A 16,071-nucleotide genomic window follows, 5' to 3' on the forward strand; every position below is an offset into this window, starting at 1 on the left:
GTATGTTCCACAACCATAATAAGATTAAATTAGAAATCAACAGCAAGGCTGTAACTCACAGTCCAAAAGGAGGGGATTGAGACACCATCAATTACCTTGATCCATTTCTTAAGCAAGTAGTCAGATACTTTCGATTGCCTTCCCCAACACCAGACACATACCAATTCTAGTTCAGATGAGTGACCAGCCCTTTCAGAGTGGCAGGGGTCCAATACATTCAACTAACTTGCTGCCAAGTGATGGTTAGTCTTCTCAAGAACTGGTAGATCTCACCTGATATTAGTCTCTACTGCTGGAAAGTTGGCTATTGATTAGCAACAGTCATTGTCAGCAATACAAAGTAGTATCCCATACTGCAGGGCCCAGGTATCACCTCCATCTCTGTTGGCACAGCTACTCTGTTAATGAGCTTGTCATGCCACTGCTGGTATTGCCAGTGACCAAAGTTTACTGGCATCCACTGGCCAAGTCATTCTGCCTGCTTTGTTTATCAGGGCTTTTTCTCTGGTTGATATCCTTAGATAAACATCCATAATACAAAGAGCTTCGCATTTAAAGTCCATTACTACTGTCACTTATGTGTAGGCCTTAATTTATAAAGATGACTAAGTGACAACATGAAGAGATAATTCTTTTGAAAGAATTTATCACTTATGTTTTCTGAAGAAAGGAGCTTCATTTCCTTTCCATAGGAAAGCTATGGGGCAAGTGGCAGGTTTGGTCAATAGTTAGAAGTGCAAGTAAAAGACAACCTGGGCTTGAGTCATTTGGGGTTTCCATGGAAAAGATAAGGCCATACAGAGTAAATGGCTTAGGATTGGTTGATTTGACTAATTCCTGCATCCTTTGGTGCTCAAGATTAATCTCTAGTTGACTGGCTTCTGGCCCTGAGTAATTTTGAGCAAGAGATACGTAATCTTTTATGCTACTTCCGTCACCTAGCTATAGCAAATTATGCTGCTATGAACATTTTGGAGTATAAGGGCTGTTTTGTTAATGGTTTCTTATTCTGTACATAGTTCAAGACTTCTGGGTCACACAAGAGTTCCTTTTTTTTATGGTCAATCCAGGCTGCTTTCCATAATGGTTGCACCAGTTTACTTTCCCACCAACATTGTAATAGGGTTCCTTTTTTCCACATTATCTCCAGACTTGTTAGGAGTGTTTTTAATATGTGCTGTTCTCACTGGCTTAAGATAGTAACTCACTATATTTTTAATGTGCATCTCTTCTACCGAAGTGGCCATGAACATTTTTTCATGTCTTTTGACCTTCTGGATGGATGTCCTCCTGGGTGAATTGTTCAAGTCAGCTGCCCAATTATTAATGGGATTATTGTTTTTTATTGTTAACTGAGTTTTTATATTCTTTTGATAGTAATACCTTATATACTGTGTAAATATTTTCTTCCATTTAACCAAGTGTCTATTGTATGTTCTTTCACTGTATAAAAGCTTTTTAATTTGAGGTAACGACAATTGCTTATTTTTGTTTTTAATTCCCTTGCCCTAGGGATTGAATCACCAAAAGTACTTTTATTTTTTATATCATTAAATATATCACCAATTTTTTTCTATGCATTTTACTGTTGCAGGTCTTATATTTAATCTTAAATTATTTGGAGTTTATTTTATGGGTGTAGTTTGTGTCTGCCTTTCTGAAAGGTAAATACTTTGAGATGTAGTGATGTGTTCATTATATTGAAAAGGAGGGTCTAGACAGGAGTCATCAAACTTTTTCTGTCAAAGGCCAAGGAGTAAATATTTTAGTCTGTTGAAACTCTTTGACTCTGCCATTGCAGCATGAGAGCTACCGTAGACAACACATAAACAAATTGTCTATATTCTGATAAAATGTTACTTATAGAAGCAAGTGGTAGAGCAGATCTTACCAATTCCTGTCTTGGACCATCGGATCCCTAAAAACAAAACTATATGTTTGTCCCCTAATGGGTTTCTCTACCCAGAGTATAAACATCATTTCTTATTCATCTAGTCCAGTTATCATGATATCATGGACCAATGAGACAATAATATTCCGTGCAATATCCATATGATCTAGGTCCCATATACAAAGTGCAAGAGAGTTAATGTGGACCCTAAAAACATATGAAGTTCCATCCCATGTGAGTAGGAAATGCTTCTGTTCCTTCTTGATTTGAAAATTTAATAGGATTTATTTAGCATCCTAAGATCCAGTGTTACGTATATTTATTCTTTCATTATATTTTATTGTATGTGTATATACCCATATATATATATATAAATATATATATATATATATATATATTATACACATACTTTAACTCCTGTATATTGACTGAGTCATATTCACTCTTCCAGCCCTTCCCTCCCTTAGCAGTCCTGGCCAGTCTCAGATTCATTTTTTATATGATTTGGTACGATTTGAAATCTGGTCACTAGGAGCAGGGTAGGGAAAAGATACTAAATGGCCCTGTTTTCTTGGTAGGCATAAGCCTCTGCAATTGCTTCAAGCAAGAGGGCAGCTAGTAGATTTAAACAGAAAAGCATATTCTACTTGTAGACTTAGAGATCAGGGAAACCTGCAGATTCAGCATTTTAGGAGTGTCCAACAGGACCCTGACCTTTGTGTCGCAGATTTGTTAGGATTGAGAATGCCGTCTTCCTCAGAGCTCTGTTATTCTTTTAATGATATCCTGAGTCCAATCTTAAACATTTTTTGTCTTCTGGCTTTGGAGTCTTTTTATATACTGCCACAGAAGCTTTCACACTCTTCCTTATAGTGGCTATTAATCATCCAGCTTTTTATTTCTTTCGTAATGCAGTAATGGTCCCCACTGACACCCATCCAAATTTCAGTCTTTTTAGTAATTACTTTTTCCAAATCTCTTAAGTATTTGAGATATGTTCCTGGCCAGAACATTCCCATCTTCCACTATCCATCTCAATTCATTTCTCGTGAAAGAGTTAACAATTGCATGACTGCAACCTTCAAGTTTCTCATTGTTGTCTGCACATGTGTGATCCAACTCTAATAAAAATCCCATTTCAAGCTTCTTTCCTAGAACCACACCTCATATCATAGGTTGGCTTTTCCAAGAAAAGTACATTGAGGTACAGAGATTTTTTAAACAGAGGGTTTATTGAAGCATGCTCTCTGAAATGGTGCCCTGTAAGGAGTAAGAAAAGCACTAAAGGGTAGAGGGAGAAGTTAAATTATGATGCATTTATAACCATGGCCTCAGCCTTTTGGGAACCCTGAAGCTGGAATGGCCCTGCACCGTTGTCCTATTTCAAGCAAATGGGTCAGGATTTTGCATTTCCCACATTGATTAGCACTAAATATGGATTGCTCCCAGGCTGATGGGTAAACTTGGGTTAGGTAGCTTCCTTTAGCCAAGAGAAATTCCTGCAGAGGGACCCAACTATAAGCCATCAGGGACTAACACTTCTGGCATTGTTGGGTTTTGGTCCCAAGAGAAATCTGAATGAAGCAACACAGCATTATTAACAGATTTATCACCCACTTGGGGCTATAGGGGAAATACTACCACACAGTGAGGATGGTAGAAAAAGGATAAAATGAACCTGAGTCCTTGATGCTATCTATCTCTAAGTTGTCAAATGATTCCTGACATTGCCCCTATCTGAAGTAAATGATAACTTGTAATTAAAGATCCAATATGTACCATAAGAAGCTGCTGTCCCTTGACTTAGTGAATAAGATTAAGTGGTAAGCCCCAAATCCTACATTTACATCCAAATTGACAGAATCTTATAAATGTGACAAGAAAAGAAAAAATCTTTGTAGATATCATTAAGGATCTTAGAGATGAAGAAACCACTTTGGGTTAAATGGGAGGGTCCTAAATTCAATAACAACTAAATTCAATGTTCTTATAAGAGTAATATGTGGGAGACTGACAGAAAAGAGGTGCTAAAGATTCCAGAAGCTGAAAGAACAAGAACAGAATCTCTTTTAGAGTCTGTGAAGCCTGATAACCCCTTGATATTTTGGACTTCCAGTTTGCAGAAAAATTTGGAGTAAGGCTATGAATCACCAAGTTTGTGTTAATTTGTTACAGCAGCTTCAAGAAACTAGTAACAATCAGCATCCTTCTCTTTTATTCAAAATACTTTCTATTTCCCTTTCTCAAGTAAAAGTGATCAGTGCATCATTCTTCTAGTTTGGTAGAATATATTCCTTATGTGGTAAATTTACATTAAAGTACCTTTACAAAAGAGAAAACTTAAAATCCTTTCTCAATATATGCTGAGGCACCTTAAAGACATGAATGAGCATTTTCCTGGGAAGAAGGGCTAGAACCATTATATTCTCACTAGGATGTCCAAAGGATCCAAAAAACTAAGAATTTCTAAAAAGAATGTGGGCAAATAGGAGGCTGAGAAGTAGTTGAGCTCTGAGAGAAATGAGAACAAAGATGATAAAAAACACAAAGAGATTGTATTTCCAGTATTTGAAAGCAAGAAGAATTTTGTGTGCCTGGTTAGAAGACTTGGAGTCCACATCTTTAGAAAGAAATTTTGGATTCTTCATAAATGCAGGTCAACAAGCTGAAGTTACAAATGTTTTGCAAAGCAGATTACAAAAGACCGAGTTCATTCAGCCTTCAGTCTGAAGGCAAAAAAAAATTTTTTTTCCTGAAAGGAGGTTTAGGAGGTTAGACAGAAGTTCAGATTTCTGTAGTTGAATCTTGCAGGTGATTGAAAAAGGTACATTCTGTCTCAGTGACAAATAAGTAAAGTGCTGTCTTAACAGAATTTTTTCTATTATACTGGGGAGAAAATACAGGTTAGAGAATGAAATGAACTTAAGTCTGACCCTGAAAAGAAAAAGGAATAAGAAACATTTTCTGAGTCTGCCTCAATGAAAAAGTTATGAGATGAAATTTAGATGATATGGAACAAGTCTAAGCCAGAATCTTGACTGTCAAAAACATCAGACCCCACTGAATAGCAGCAAACATCTACCCAGGCAGTAAATGTGCTGGAATCCCCTGCACTATTTCCCCATGAAAGTATTAGGCTGTTGGAAAAGTCATGATGTATTTTTTCTGTGTTTTTCAAGCAAAAATACACTATGACTCTTCCCATAGCCTAATACCGGAGTTGGGGTAGAAGTAAGACTGGAGAGAGGAGAGGTGAGTTTTGTGAGAGCAGCTTCGTTTCTCAAAAACTGGAACAGGGTCGGAGCCTTCCATAATAAAATTGCCACGTGGCTTTTTTTTTTTTTAAGATTTCTTTATTTATTCATACAGAATTGGGGTACAAGCCAGAGATGCAGGGGCAGTGAGGGAATTTATCAGAGACAGAATGGGGAGCAGAACAAGCCTCCCCTCCTGCTGAGGGGAGTAGCGGGTGGGTCAGGAGAGGTCTGCGGCACCATGTGGGTCAGCTCAGGGACTGGGATCAAACTCCCACTAAGCAGTAGTGCTGTAAACTAACCCATTGCACCAGCGGGGAAGGCCTGCTATGTGTTTTTAAACAAATTGCCCCACAGCTATTTACTGTTAGTGCTAAGAGAAGCCCTAACACTCAGAGCCAGGTCTTCACCAGAGGCTGTCAGCTCTGCTATCCCAACCACAAGAAAACATCCTTCATCAAATGGGACCCTGGTCCTTGAAATGTCACAGACTAAGTTAAGGCTTTTCTGCCACACACCTGGGATACATCATCCAATAGCTCATTTGTAACCCTTTACAATAAACATTTCATAAGCTGGGGCAAAAACTTATCAAGTGATTTTATCCTTATTTCATGTTCTTTTCAAGCGGGTACTAGATTGTGAATGGCCTCCAGCCTCTTTTAGGGTTTGCTGCTGTCAGACCTCCCAATTCTCATCTCACTTTCACAGTCCAGTGATGACTTTCTACTTGGGTCTAATAATAAGTGAAAAATATGCAGACTATTTCATTAATAAGCACATATAGATATTTTAAGTAGCAGGCCTTAATACTACCTAACACTTTAAAAAGATTAACCCATTTAATCTTCAAGACTTATGAGGTAGTTTCCATTTCACCTCCGTTTTACAGAAGATGAAACCTGTCATATAGCTAGTGAGGGGGGTATCCAGGATTTTATGGGTAACAGAGTGAAGAGCAGAACAGGAAGATGTTTTGAAATACACTGCTGAGGGCAGCAGTGGGCAGGTCAGAAGTGGTCTGTTGTACCAGAAGTTAATCTCCCTGGTCGGGGATCAAACTCGTGCTGCAGTGGCTGCAGATTGCCTCATAGAGCTGCTACTTAACCCCTGTACCACAAGGGAGGCCCCCAGAAGCCAGGATTTAAACAAATCTATGCAATTAACAATATACCAAGCTACCTTAAGTAAGTGAAGAAGAATTATCAAATAATTCTAAGAAGTAAGTGAAGAAGAATTATCAAATAATTCTAAGTGCTCATATGTAAGCATCTTTTGATGGGAGACTTAATTTTTTTTTAGATAAATGAAGATTATAAAAGTGCAGGAAATCATCTAGAATGTTCATGTGGACAAGTCTTAACCATTTTTAAACTTTAAAATTTAAAGTTTATGAAGCTTTGTAGCATATATACATTTGTAGTGCTAGTTGATACGAAGGTAATCACCACTCAAATCTATATGCATTTTTAAATCTAGTATATTTATTTGATTATAAAAGTAATAAATGTTATTTGAAGGAATCAGGAAATCACATGGCAAAAAGTAAAATTCATTCATAATCCCATTACCCAGAAATTATCATGGCTGTTATTTTCATGTATATAGTCTCAAGTCTTCTTTCTTTATGCTTATTCATCCATCTATGCATTGGCTTAGCATTTATTAAATGTGACTCTTTGTACTAACTGGTACATTATTCAAATGAAAACAATTTGAATGTTTTTCCAGTGCCCCAATGTGCACTGAATATTCTCTAAGTGTAAAATTACAAAGCCAAAACATTAAGAAACTCCCAATGATACAGAATGCTAGAGCATTCTTAAAAATCCAAATATGCAACCTAACGATATTTTTCAAATTGTGATTTCATAATTGCATTTTCTGTATCAATCAGAAGCAACGTTCTAACACCAGTTTGAAAACAATACTTCTTAAACTGTGGTAAGACTCCACCATTAATTCATTATTATTTTCTTTGTTGATTCTAAAGCTTCTCTAAGACAGGATTACTAAAAAGAAATGTTGATTATGATTGTTCAAATATTGCTTAGCATTTGTGAAGCAAACTATCCACAAAGCATGTTCTAATTACTAATCACAAAACACCTTGCTGAGTTGAAGAGAGAAATTCTTTCATCTAGGAGGGTAAGGGTCACTCTAAATCAGCATATGCGGTTGATAACCTGCTTGTTATATTTCCAGCCTCACAAGTAGCTTAAGGACTTCTTCAGCCAGAAGAAGGAGCTCCTATTGGTTGGTGATGGCTCCTACTGGTCACAGCCTTGAAGCCAACTTCCTCTTCACCGTACCAGTAATCCTGCCAAAGGGGTTGTCTAATGGCAGCAGGACCTGCAGAAAAACCACATGGTAACTTCAGAGGCATAAAAATAGGTCTCTCCTTTTTTTCCCTATGAATCAATATTAAATCAACAGCAAAAACAACTACTAAACAGGAAAATGTGAGTGTCCTACTAGCATACTTAAAGTACAGTAATGAATTTTTTTCCAGAAAACTGGTTTATGAAAATTTTGGATCACCAAGATACAACTGTTTCTCAAATTCATTACATATCCCTGCTTTTTAAATTATGTGTAGTGATGATGATTTGACCTTTTTTCTGATGACTCACTTTGAACATCAATCACTGTCCAAGGCTATAACAGCGCGTGCCCTCAGGCCCAGCTCAGGCCCTCAGGCCCACTAGGCCCATGCTAAATGGCTGCAGACAGATGGGCACTTAGATTGCTCTTGTCTTCCCACCCTGTAATTTATCACTTCCCTTCTCTTGTCAGTGTCTCTACTCCCTGCTTCTTGCGTGTTGCCCTTACTTTGTACCCCATGCTGTGGGAGAGGCTGGGCAGGGCTGCAAGCACCCCCAAAGTGCAGACACAGGCACAGACAGCTTGTTCAGCCTCCTGGGTGCCTTTATGCAGAGCGTGACCCAGAGGAACTCAGGCCCTCCTGCCTCCAGGTCCCTGGCTGAGCTCTGGGACCTGGAGTAAGGCTGTAGCCCACCAGCCAGCCTTATATCTGGGTTCAGTAGGCCCAAAGTGTTAGGAAGACCTGAGAAGCCTGTCCTCTCTCTGCCGGGGTCCTCGTCTAAGTCTGCTCTCTTTATGACAGTTGACCCTTTCCCTGCTTGGGGTGTATTTCTTTCACCTATGATGGCAATGGTCGGTGTTACTTTTATTTCATTACTACATTTCCAGCATTGTAAGTGAGTTAAGGGATTCTTCAGCCAAGAAGGAATTCCTCCTTCTATTAGTGATGGCGGTGTCACAGCCTCAAAACCAGCTGTACCAGTAATCTTTTCAAAAAGGCTGACATTCTCACTAATGGCTTTGTGATCATCAATATCCTTTCTTTCCTCTCAAGTTAACAGTCCTTTTTCAACTGTCCCTTTGTCCACTCTGATAGAGACATGATAATCATTCAATAATATTAAATGGATGCATGGATGGATGAATCTGTATCTTTCATCCTCTGCACCCCCTGAAACATAGACCCTTGGTCTAACTGACCCTCCTCAGATTCCTGAATATGAGGCTTAGACACAGAATTTTCAGCAAAACTAAAGAACTACAGCAGTGGCATGTGTTTTCAGGACAGATAGATTTTTTTCCATTTTTTTCTCTCTTCTCACAGCATGTAAATCAAGCTTGCTCTCTTTGCAAGTCAGGGGTCGATTTCAGCTAGACCAGGCATCAAAGCACAACCCTTGAACGCCAGCTCTTCTCTGCAACCTCCACCTATACCTGTAGTAGCACTGAGTAGGATGGAGCCATCAGCAGGCCAGGGGCAAGGTGCCTGGCCACAGGGGTGTGACTATGAATGCTGCTGGGACATTCTGGACACTGGCCTTTGTCCACCAAAGGAGATGGTTCAAGGGCAGCAGAGTCATTTCAGTGAATGGCATGTCCCTATGTCACTCCCTCTACACATACTAAAAGAAGCTGCCCAAATTATTGAAGCCTGTGCAAGAAAGGATCAAACAGAAACATCTTGCTATTCTGCAAGAGGTTCTGGGGCGGGCAGGACATTCTGGTCTGCCAGGATGGTCACTGCAGGTTTTCTCTTGGGGTTTCAGTCACACAGGTCAGATACCCCAGCTTGGGTTAATCTGTCAAGTCTGAGAACAGGATGAACACTTTTTCCAATTAAGTTTTTCTTTCAAAAACTGGATTCCTCACTTGCTTTTTTAGAATTACAATTAGAAACGCAAATTCTTTTTCATCTTTTCTGTGCATAGTGTGTGCTATTGAATTAAGTACTTATTTGAAAGTTAAAGGTGTTGGACAAAATGAAAATAGAGCTTTTCTCCTCCCTCCATCACCTCATGATAGAAGAATAATGCGACCTTGGGTGGCAATTTTCTGAGAAGAGGATCTCAGAGTGGTTTCCTTGGGCACACTCTGTTCTTTGTCTTCCATTCAGCTACAACTACCAACCCTCTCCTGTAAAGATTCATTCACTTCAGGAGTACTCCACCTTCAGGTATTAAAAGGCCTGGAATCTAGGAGGACTCTAATCAGAGGCAGAAATTTTGCAGAAGCAATGGTTAAGAGTCCTGAGTTTATAAAGAGGGGTAAAGGAGAAACAGGAAGAAGGAAGTTGTGCCTTAAATATTTTTAAAGTTCCCTTCACCTGTTTATTGCATTTGGGGAACCCAAATGCCCAAAAATAGATGACTAGACCAAGAAGATGTGGTATATTTACACAACGGAATACTACTCAGCAATCCAAAAAGATAAACTCATGCCATTTGCAGCAACATGGATGGAGCTGGTAGGGATCATGCTAAGTTAAATAAGCCAAAACGAAAAATAAAAATACCAGATGGTTTCACGAAGGAGGAATGTAGGTGACCTAAATAAAGTATCAGCGGGAAAAAGAAGTAATGATAATAAAGTAAAAATCAAAATCAACTGGCAACTATAAACCAGAGACATTCTGTAGGGGGGTAGGGAGGGGCAAGGAGGAGGAAGTTGGATCAAAACAGGGGTGGGAAGGGCACAAGATATACAGTAATGGTACATGGGGGAATTGGTGGTGGGAATTTCATGGGCACTCTACCCCAAGATGATAAAGCAAACATTGTATGAACATGAAGAATATGTAATAAATATATAAAATATTGCATGATTAAGTTCTCTTACCTCTTCCTTGTTGATCAGTCCCATTTTGGACATGTCTATGTTAAAGTAGTGAATATTCGGCAGGCTGATTTCCATATCTTCTATCTGGAATCCACAATATGTGTAAGATAGGGTGACTGTGTATGTAACTCACTGTCATGCCTCCATTCCCCCCCATCTGTCACTCACATGTCACCACTGTCCCTGAGATATCCTCTGACGTTCTCTATTGCCTGACACTGTTATTTCCTGCCAGTCCTACTACTGCGTAGGAGCCTTCCCTCTAGGCACAAAACCAGCTTCTCAGAAGCTGAGAACTCAGAGCACAACCTGCCTAGAGACTTCAGTGCACAACCTGCCTTCTGGTTGAAGCCACTCAACCTCCTAAAGTCCTTCTTGTTCCATTCCCCCCTCACCAGGCCTGTCCCTACCATTTCAGGCCCTGGCCTAATAGTATACCTAGAGGCCTACACAACAGAAGTCTCAAGATGTATAAGTTATAAATCAAGCTAAGATATCTTAAATGAAATGTGCTCTATCCTTCTAACTTGACAGATAGCAACCTGGAAGGTCAGATTCTAATTTAAAATTTCCTGACTCCTTGGAGTGCCACAGAAGATGTGGTGGTATGTGATGTGCCAGTGTCCAGCTCCTGGATCATCCCAAATTTCTCCCTCATACCTCCTGAAATCACCTGCCCCTTCACCCACTCTGATGGAGTTAGGATCATCATTCAATAATATCAACTGGATGCATGGATGGATAAATAAGTGAATGGATGAAATCTCTCTGTATCTATCTTTCATCCACTGCACCTCCTGAAACATAGGCCTCTGTCCCTTCTCCCGTTCCCAAATATGAGCCTTAAAGTGTAGCAGGTTCAAGAGACTCAGAATTTTCAACAAAACTAGAGAACGACAGCAATGGCCTGTGTTTTCAGGTTGGACAGATTTTTCCATTTTTTGCTCTCTTCTCACTTGCTATATCAAGCTTTTGAACAACAACAGATGTCAGATTTCTTATGTCTTCCACTTTGTTATTTTAATCCTCAACTCTTCCTCAGACCTGATGGGACATGTGAGTTCTCTCAGTCCTCAGAAAGGCAAGTGACAGGCATACCTCAGGGACCTGGCTGAGGCAGAGCACCTGGATGTCATAGAGGGTCTTCTGGACAGACGGTGAGTACTCGCCTTTGTCATAGGGGCCAGAAAATTTTGCAAGGACAATTTCTCGAACAGTGTCCCTAAAACGCAGAAAAGAAAGAGAATAGAGGGCTCTCACAGAGTGATCTTTCAGAAAGTACTCATTGTAAGCTAAGAAGCAGTAACCATTTTCTTCTAGAAAACAATTTTATTGTTGATATTCAAGAGATTAATATTTTGTAATGCAAAAAAAAAAAAACCTCACTTCCCATTCCCTACACATGTGCAAACATTTTCTCTCTCACTCTCCTTTCTCCCTCTCCTTTTTTCCCTCTCTTTCCTCCTCCACCACCGCTATTCCACAAGCTTACTGAACATCACAAGACCTTCATAATATGGCACCAGAGTCTAGTGTATTTCTCTTTAGGTTTGAAGAAATAATGAAATGAACACTTAAGAACTCTAACACTCTTACTCATGGGCTTGGCTAGTTGCTGGAATTGGTGCATATTAGGACTTTTCTTACATGCTAAACTCTATGCTAAGTATTTTATGAGATGACTTCATCAAATTCCCTTACTGTTCTAGGAACAGGTGCTACTATTATCCCCAATTTATAGATGAGGAATCTGAGCTTTAAAGTGAAGTGATCTGCTCTGGCTTCAAAAGCTCATGGGTTAGGCATTAAATGTCCACTCAAACGCCCTCTCTTGGTGGGAGGCCCAAATAGCACGGCTACAAAACGTCATACTCTTTTTCAATACAAATACATCAGACTGATACTCATGTGGAATACTTATAAACAAAGAAAGGAAAAATGATCAGGGTAAGATTTTCTTAGAGCGTGTCATGCTTATCACAAAATTAAGGAGCAGAACAAAACTATACCAGTGGAGGGAGTTGGGAGGTGGAGAGCAGATTTCAGTTCCTCACAGGGTAGAAGTTGCTAAGAAAGAAAATTTCAGCAAAGGAATGAGATGATGAGATGTCTGATCAAAATGCAAGTCTGGAATTTAGAGTCTTAATTACAGTTTGTCAAGGATACTGTACTATACCCTTACAATAACCAGTAACCATACCCTTGACAGATCTGAGGCATTTATCATGTATTTAGTGCTTCTGTGAATATCATCTCATTTTGAGTTTAGCCAAGGTTGACCAATTAACTCACTTTGTCTGATCAAACAGTTTCATGGGACTTGGTAATTTCGATGTTAAATTTTTTAGAAAGTTCTTGGCAAACTGAGATGAAATAGTTATCCTAGTTTAGTCCTCTGAATCCATTAGGAGGTACTAAGGCCAAACATTATCCTCATTTGAGACGACCATGCTTCGTAAAGTATACCCCCCCTCCCTGGTCCAGCCACATTGGCATCATCGAGGAGTTTGTTAAAACTCAAGTTTGTTAAACAAATGCAAGATCTCAGACCTACAGAATCATAACCATTCAGGATAGACTCAGAGATTTGCATTTTAACAAGCTCTCCAGGTGATTCTGATACATAGTAATGTTTGAGAACTACTGATTTAATTATTTTTTAAAAGATTTGTTTATTTATACATACAAGAACTGGGATACAGGCCAAAGGTGGGGGTTAGGGGACAGGGAATGAGAGCATTCACCAGAGACTGAACGGGGAACAGAACAGACAGACTGACTGAGATACACTGCTGAGGGGAGGAGTGGGTGCGTCAGGAGAGGTCTGCTGCACCATGTGGGTCAGCTCCCTGGCTGGGGATCAAACTCATACTGCAGTGGCTGTGGAAGCCTCATAGTTCTGAGAATTAACACTGTGAGCCACCAGAGAGCTCCAGATTTAATTATTTTAACACCAGAAATTAGGTATCCATTCAAGGTCATGTAGCTAACAGCATCTAAGATTCAAGTGACAATTTACTAATTCAAAGACCAGTGTCTTTGTTATTCCAAATCCAAAAAGAAAGGAATTTGAACAATGCAGATGTTGAATTGAATGGCTTCTAAGTTTCCTGTCATGTCAAAGATTTCATGAACTCCTGGCCTAGGAAGAAGGCAAACACCATTTCACTACCTGTACCAGCACCAGATCCCAGGACGCCCTCATACCAGGTGGTCTCAAAATCCACGTCTCTGCTCCGCTGGTAGCGCCACTTGCAGTAAACTTGGGTGGCAAAGCAGCGGTCCTTCACCTCAGGGAGGGTGGTGAACTGGTCCTTGATAAATCCTTCAAATCCAGACTGGGTTGTTTTCAAGACCTTGAGGTCTTTGATTCCAGAATGAACGACTGGAGTTCCTATTTAAGTAAAAATGTAAGAGGGTATAAATCCTTCAAATCCAGACTGGGTTGTTTTCAAGACCTTGAGGTCTTTGATTCCAGAATGAATGGCTGGAGTTCCTATTTAAGTAAAAATGTATGAGGGGATGTGGTGATAAGCAAAACAACACCTTGCTACTGATATCTAACCCTGAGGATCCAGGCACTGAAACATGATGTGTTATGTTGGCATGAAAACTGCATCCCTGCCCATGTTTTCTGTCATAATGTCTTTTGAAGTCAAAGTGATGAGGATGGCGTGCTGTTTCTGTAGGAGGATGGTCCCAGGAAAAGGGGAGGTCCCAGGAAAAGGGGAGGTTACTGACCCACAAAAGGAGGGGAGGTGTCACTGAGCAGGGAGGAGAGGAAGCTGGGGAGGAGAGTGGAGAAGGAAGGAAGCAGGAGGGAGAGCCAGGAGGAGACCTGGAGGAGGCACTCCGAGCAGAAAAGAAACAGTGCTTACTTTTTGGTCCTGGACTAGTTGAAACAGATGTGGGTGAGAGACCCATAGGAAGATGACTATGGCAGTTTTTATCTTGCTTTTGATTTTGCTCATTTCCTCCCAGACTTGTCTGTTTCTGATCCCTTTCTAGGGGTCCCGGCCGAGAGGTGCTTTAGAGTTGGGGCAGGCTTTTGGCCTTGCTCTCAGCCAAAGTCCTGTTTGTGTGGACTATTACATATGAGCGGAGGGGTAATTTGGGATGTTTGATTTAGAAACTATATACTTTGTCTTCTCTTTATTACACACTAATTGTATTAAAGCTCCTCTCCACTAAAGGTCTGTGTGCTTTGTCTTGATGTGGCAAATAGCAGAGCCTATTTAGAGGAGGCAGGTTTAGAGGCTCTGGGGTCTCCTCTCTTGCCCTATAACATTGCCTCTAGCTATATACCTTACTCCTTGCCCTCTCCTCCCCTATGATAACTGAAAGTCAGAGAATTTGCCTCCATGTTGTGTTGAAGTCCAAAGAAATAAATGCCTTCCTCTCAGCTACATGCAGGTGTCTCCCGAGCCAATTTACCTTCTGCATTTTGAGCTCCAGCTCGCTCAACAGACAACCATACTGAAAGGGGTTAACAAGCTCACAAGCTCCTCCTGAACAGTTCCTCTGTCTGCCACTGTGATTCCTTCTTTTTGGTGTGTGTGTGGGGGGAGGGTGGTTGGGGGGGAGTGGGAGCAGTTCTCATGTGACTGTCTGCACTGTTTGAGTGATTGAGGCCTCCTATCAGCTCCATACCCTGATAGGTTCTCAGTTACCTTGTGGTTATGAGCTCAGTGAACCAAGGGGAAACAGGGTGGGCCTGGCTGAACTTACCAGAATAGGAAGATGAGGTGATGACCCACAGGGTATAGATCTGCCTAAGTGGATAGCTGCTAAGACTTTTGGAATTTGACTGAATGGAAAGGGACAAGTTGGTTCATGGGAGCATGGGCACAGGGGACAGAGCTAAAAACAATGAAGGGGGAGGGCGGGTGTGTGTCTCCTGCAGCCCTTCCCATCACCTCATGAGATGGATGGGAGGAGGAAAAGGTAACAAACAGTTCCTTTTCTGAAAAATCTGTTGACTGTGTGTGTTGAACATATCCAGCTGCAGGCCCAAGTGACAGGTGGAGTACAGAGTTAGGAAAGGAAGATTCTTTTTTTCCATGTGGGACATAGTGTTGTTCCAGAGTTCAGTGAGGCCTGAAGAGAACATGATGCCATTGACTCAGTGGGAAGCCCCAGGGGATGATGCTCTGTGGAGAGCAACATTATTCCCAAGGAGCAGAGGCAACTGGTTCAGCAGAAGCTGAGTAGATCTGGGGTTGCTGTTATACCTGGTGGATGTGAACTTCTCCCTGAGCACATGTGAGACAGTTCTTCAGGCCGTCGAAAGGATTTTGGCCAGAGAGGTCCAACAGTTTTTTAATGGTAGAGTTATAAGACCAGGAGATTTCAGGAATTAACATCACCATAGCAACATCACGATGGCTTTATATATATGCACAGGCTGGTGAAGCCAGGACATTCAGGGACAGTTAGGTACAAAAATCCCCAAAATACAATGCTGTAGCAGAATGACTGGTCACCTCTTAATTTCATAGTTAGTCCAGACAAGTACCTGCACTTCCTGACTTATTTAATCTTCAGTCGGGGCTGTAGGTGTCAGGCATCACTACAGTGTTCATTGTCTTAGTTTAAGGACAAAAATGTAACTCATGACCCTTAACTAAAATCCTTAATAATCCAGTGGTTTCAATCACCTGGGTGGCTTCAATTGCTGTGGTTAACTCAGTGGCTATGGAGTTTCAGAAACAGGTAAATAATGGCTATAATTTGATGTTTCCCTAGTCACATAGGTTCACCTAGCAG

The 16,071-nt window shown here is 40.6% G+C and overlaps 1 protein-coding gene across 1 annotated transcript in view; it reads right to left on the reverse strand.

Annotated features, from left to right (window-relative positions):
• Nucleotides 1-7,422: 7,422 nt before the first annotated feature.
• Nucleotides 7,423-16,071, reverse strand: part of LOC101628763 (uricase) — a 28,917-nt gene continuing 20,268 nt past the window's right edge. Inside the window, exons 5-8 of the mRNA XM_004679162.1 lie at nucleotides 13,513-13,699; nucleotides 11,404-11,527; nucleotides 10,306-10,389; nucleotides 7,423-7,497 (exon numbers count right to left, since the gene is read on the reverse strand). Of these exons, the coding sequence (XP_004679219.1) occupies nucleotides 7,423-7,497; nucleotides 10,306-10,389; nucleotides 11,404-11,527; nucleotides 13,513-13,699 (470 nt within the window). The remainder of the gene's footprint in view (nucleotides 7,498-10,305; nucleotides 10,390-11,403; nucleotides 11,528-13,512; nucleotides 13,700-16,071) is intronic.

The sequence above is a fragment of the Condylura cristata genome, unplaced genomic scaffold, assembly GCF_000260355.1.
Source record: "Condylura cristata isolate star-nosed mole 26May11 unplaced genomic scaffold, ConCri1.0 scaffold00008, whole genome shotgun sequence".
In the NCBI taxonomy this organism is placed as follows: Eukaryota; Metazoa; Chordata; class Mammalia; order Eulipotyphla; family Talpidae; genus Condylura; species Condylura cristata.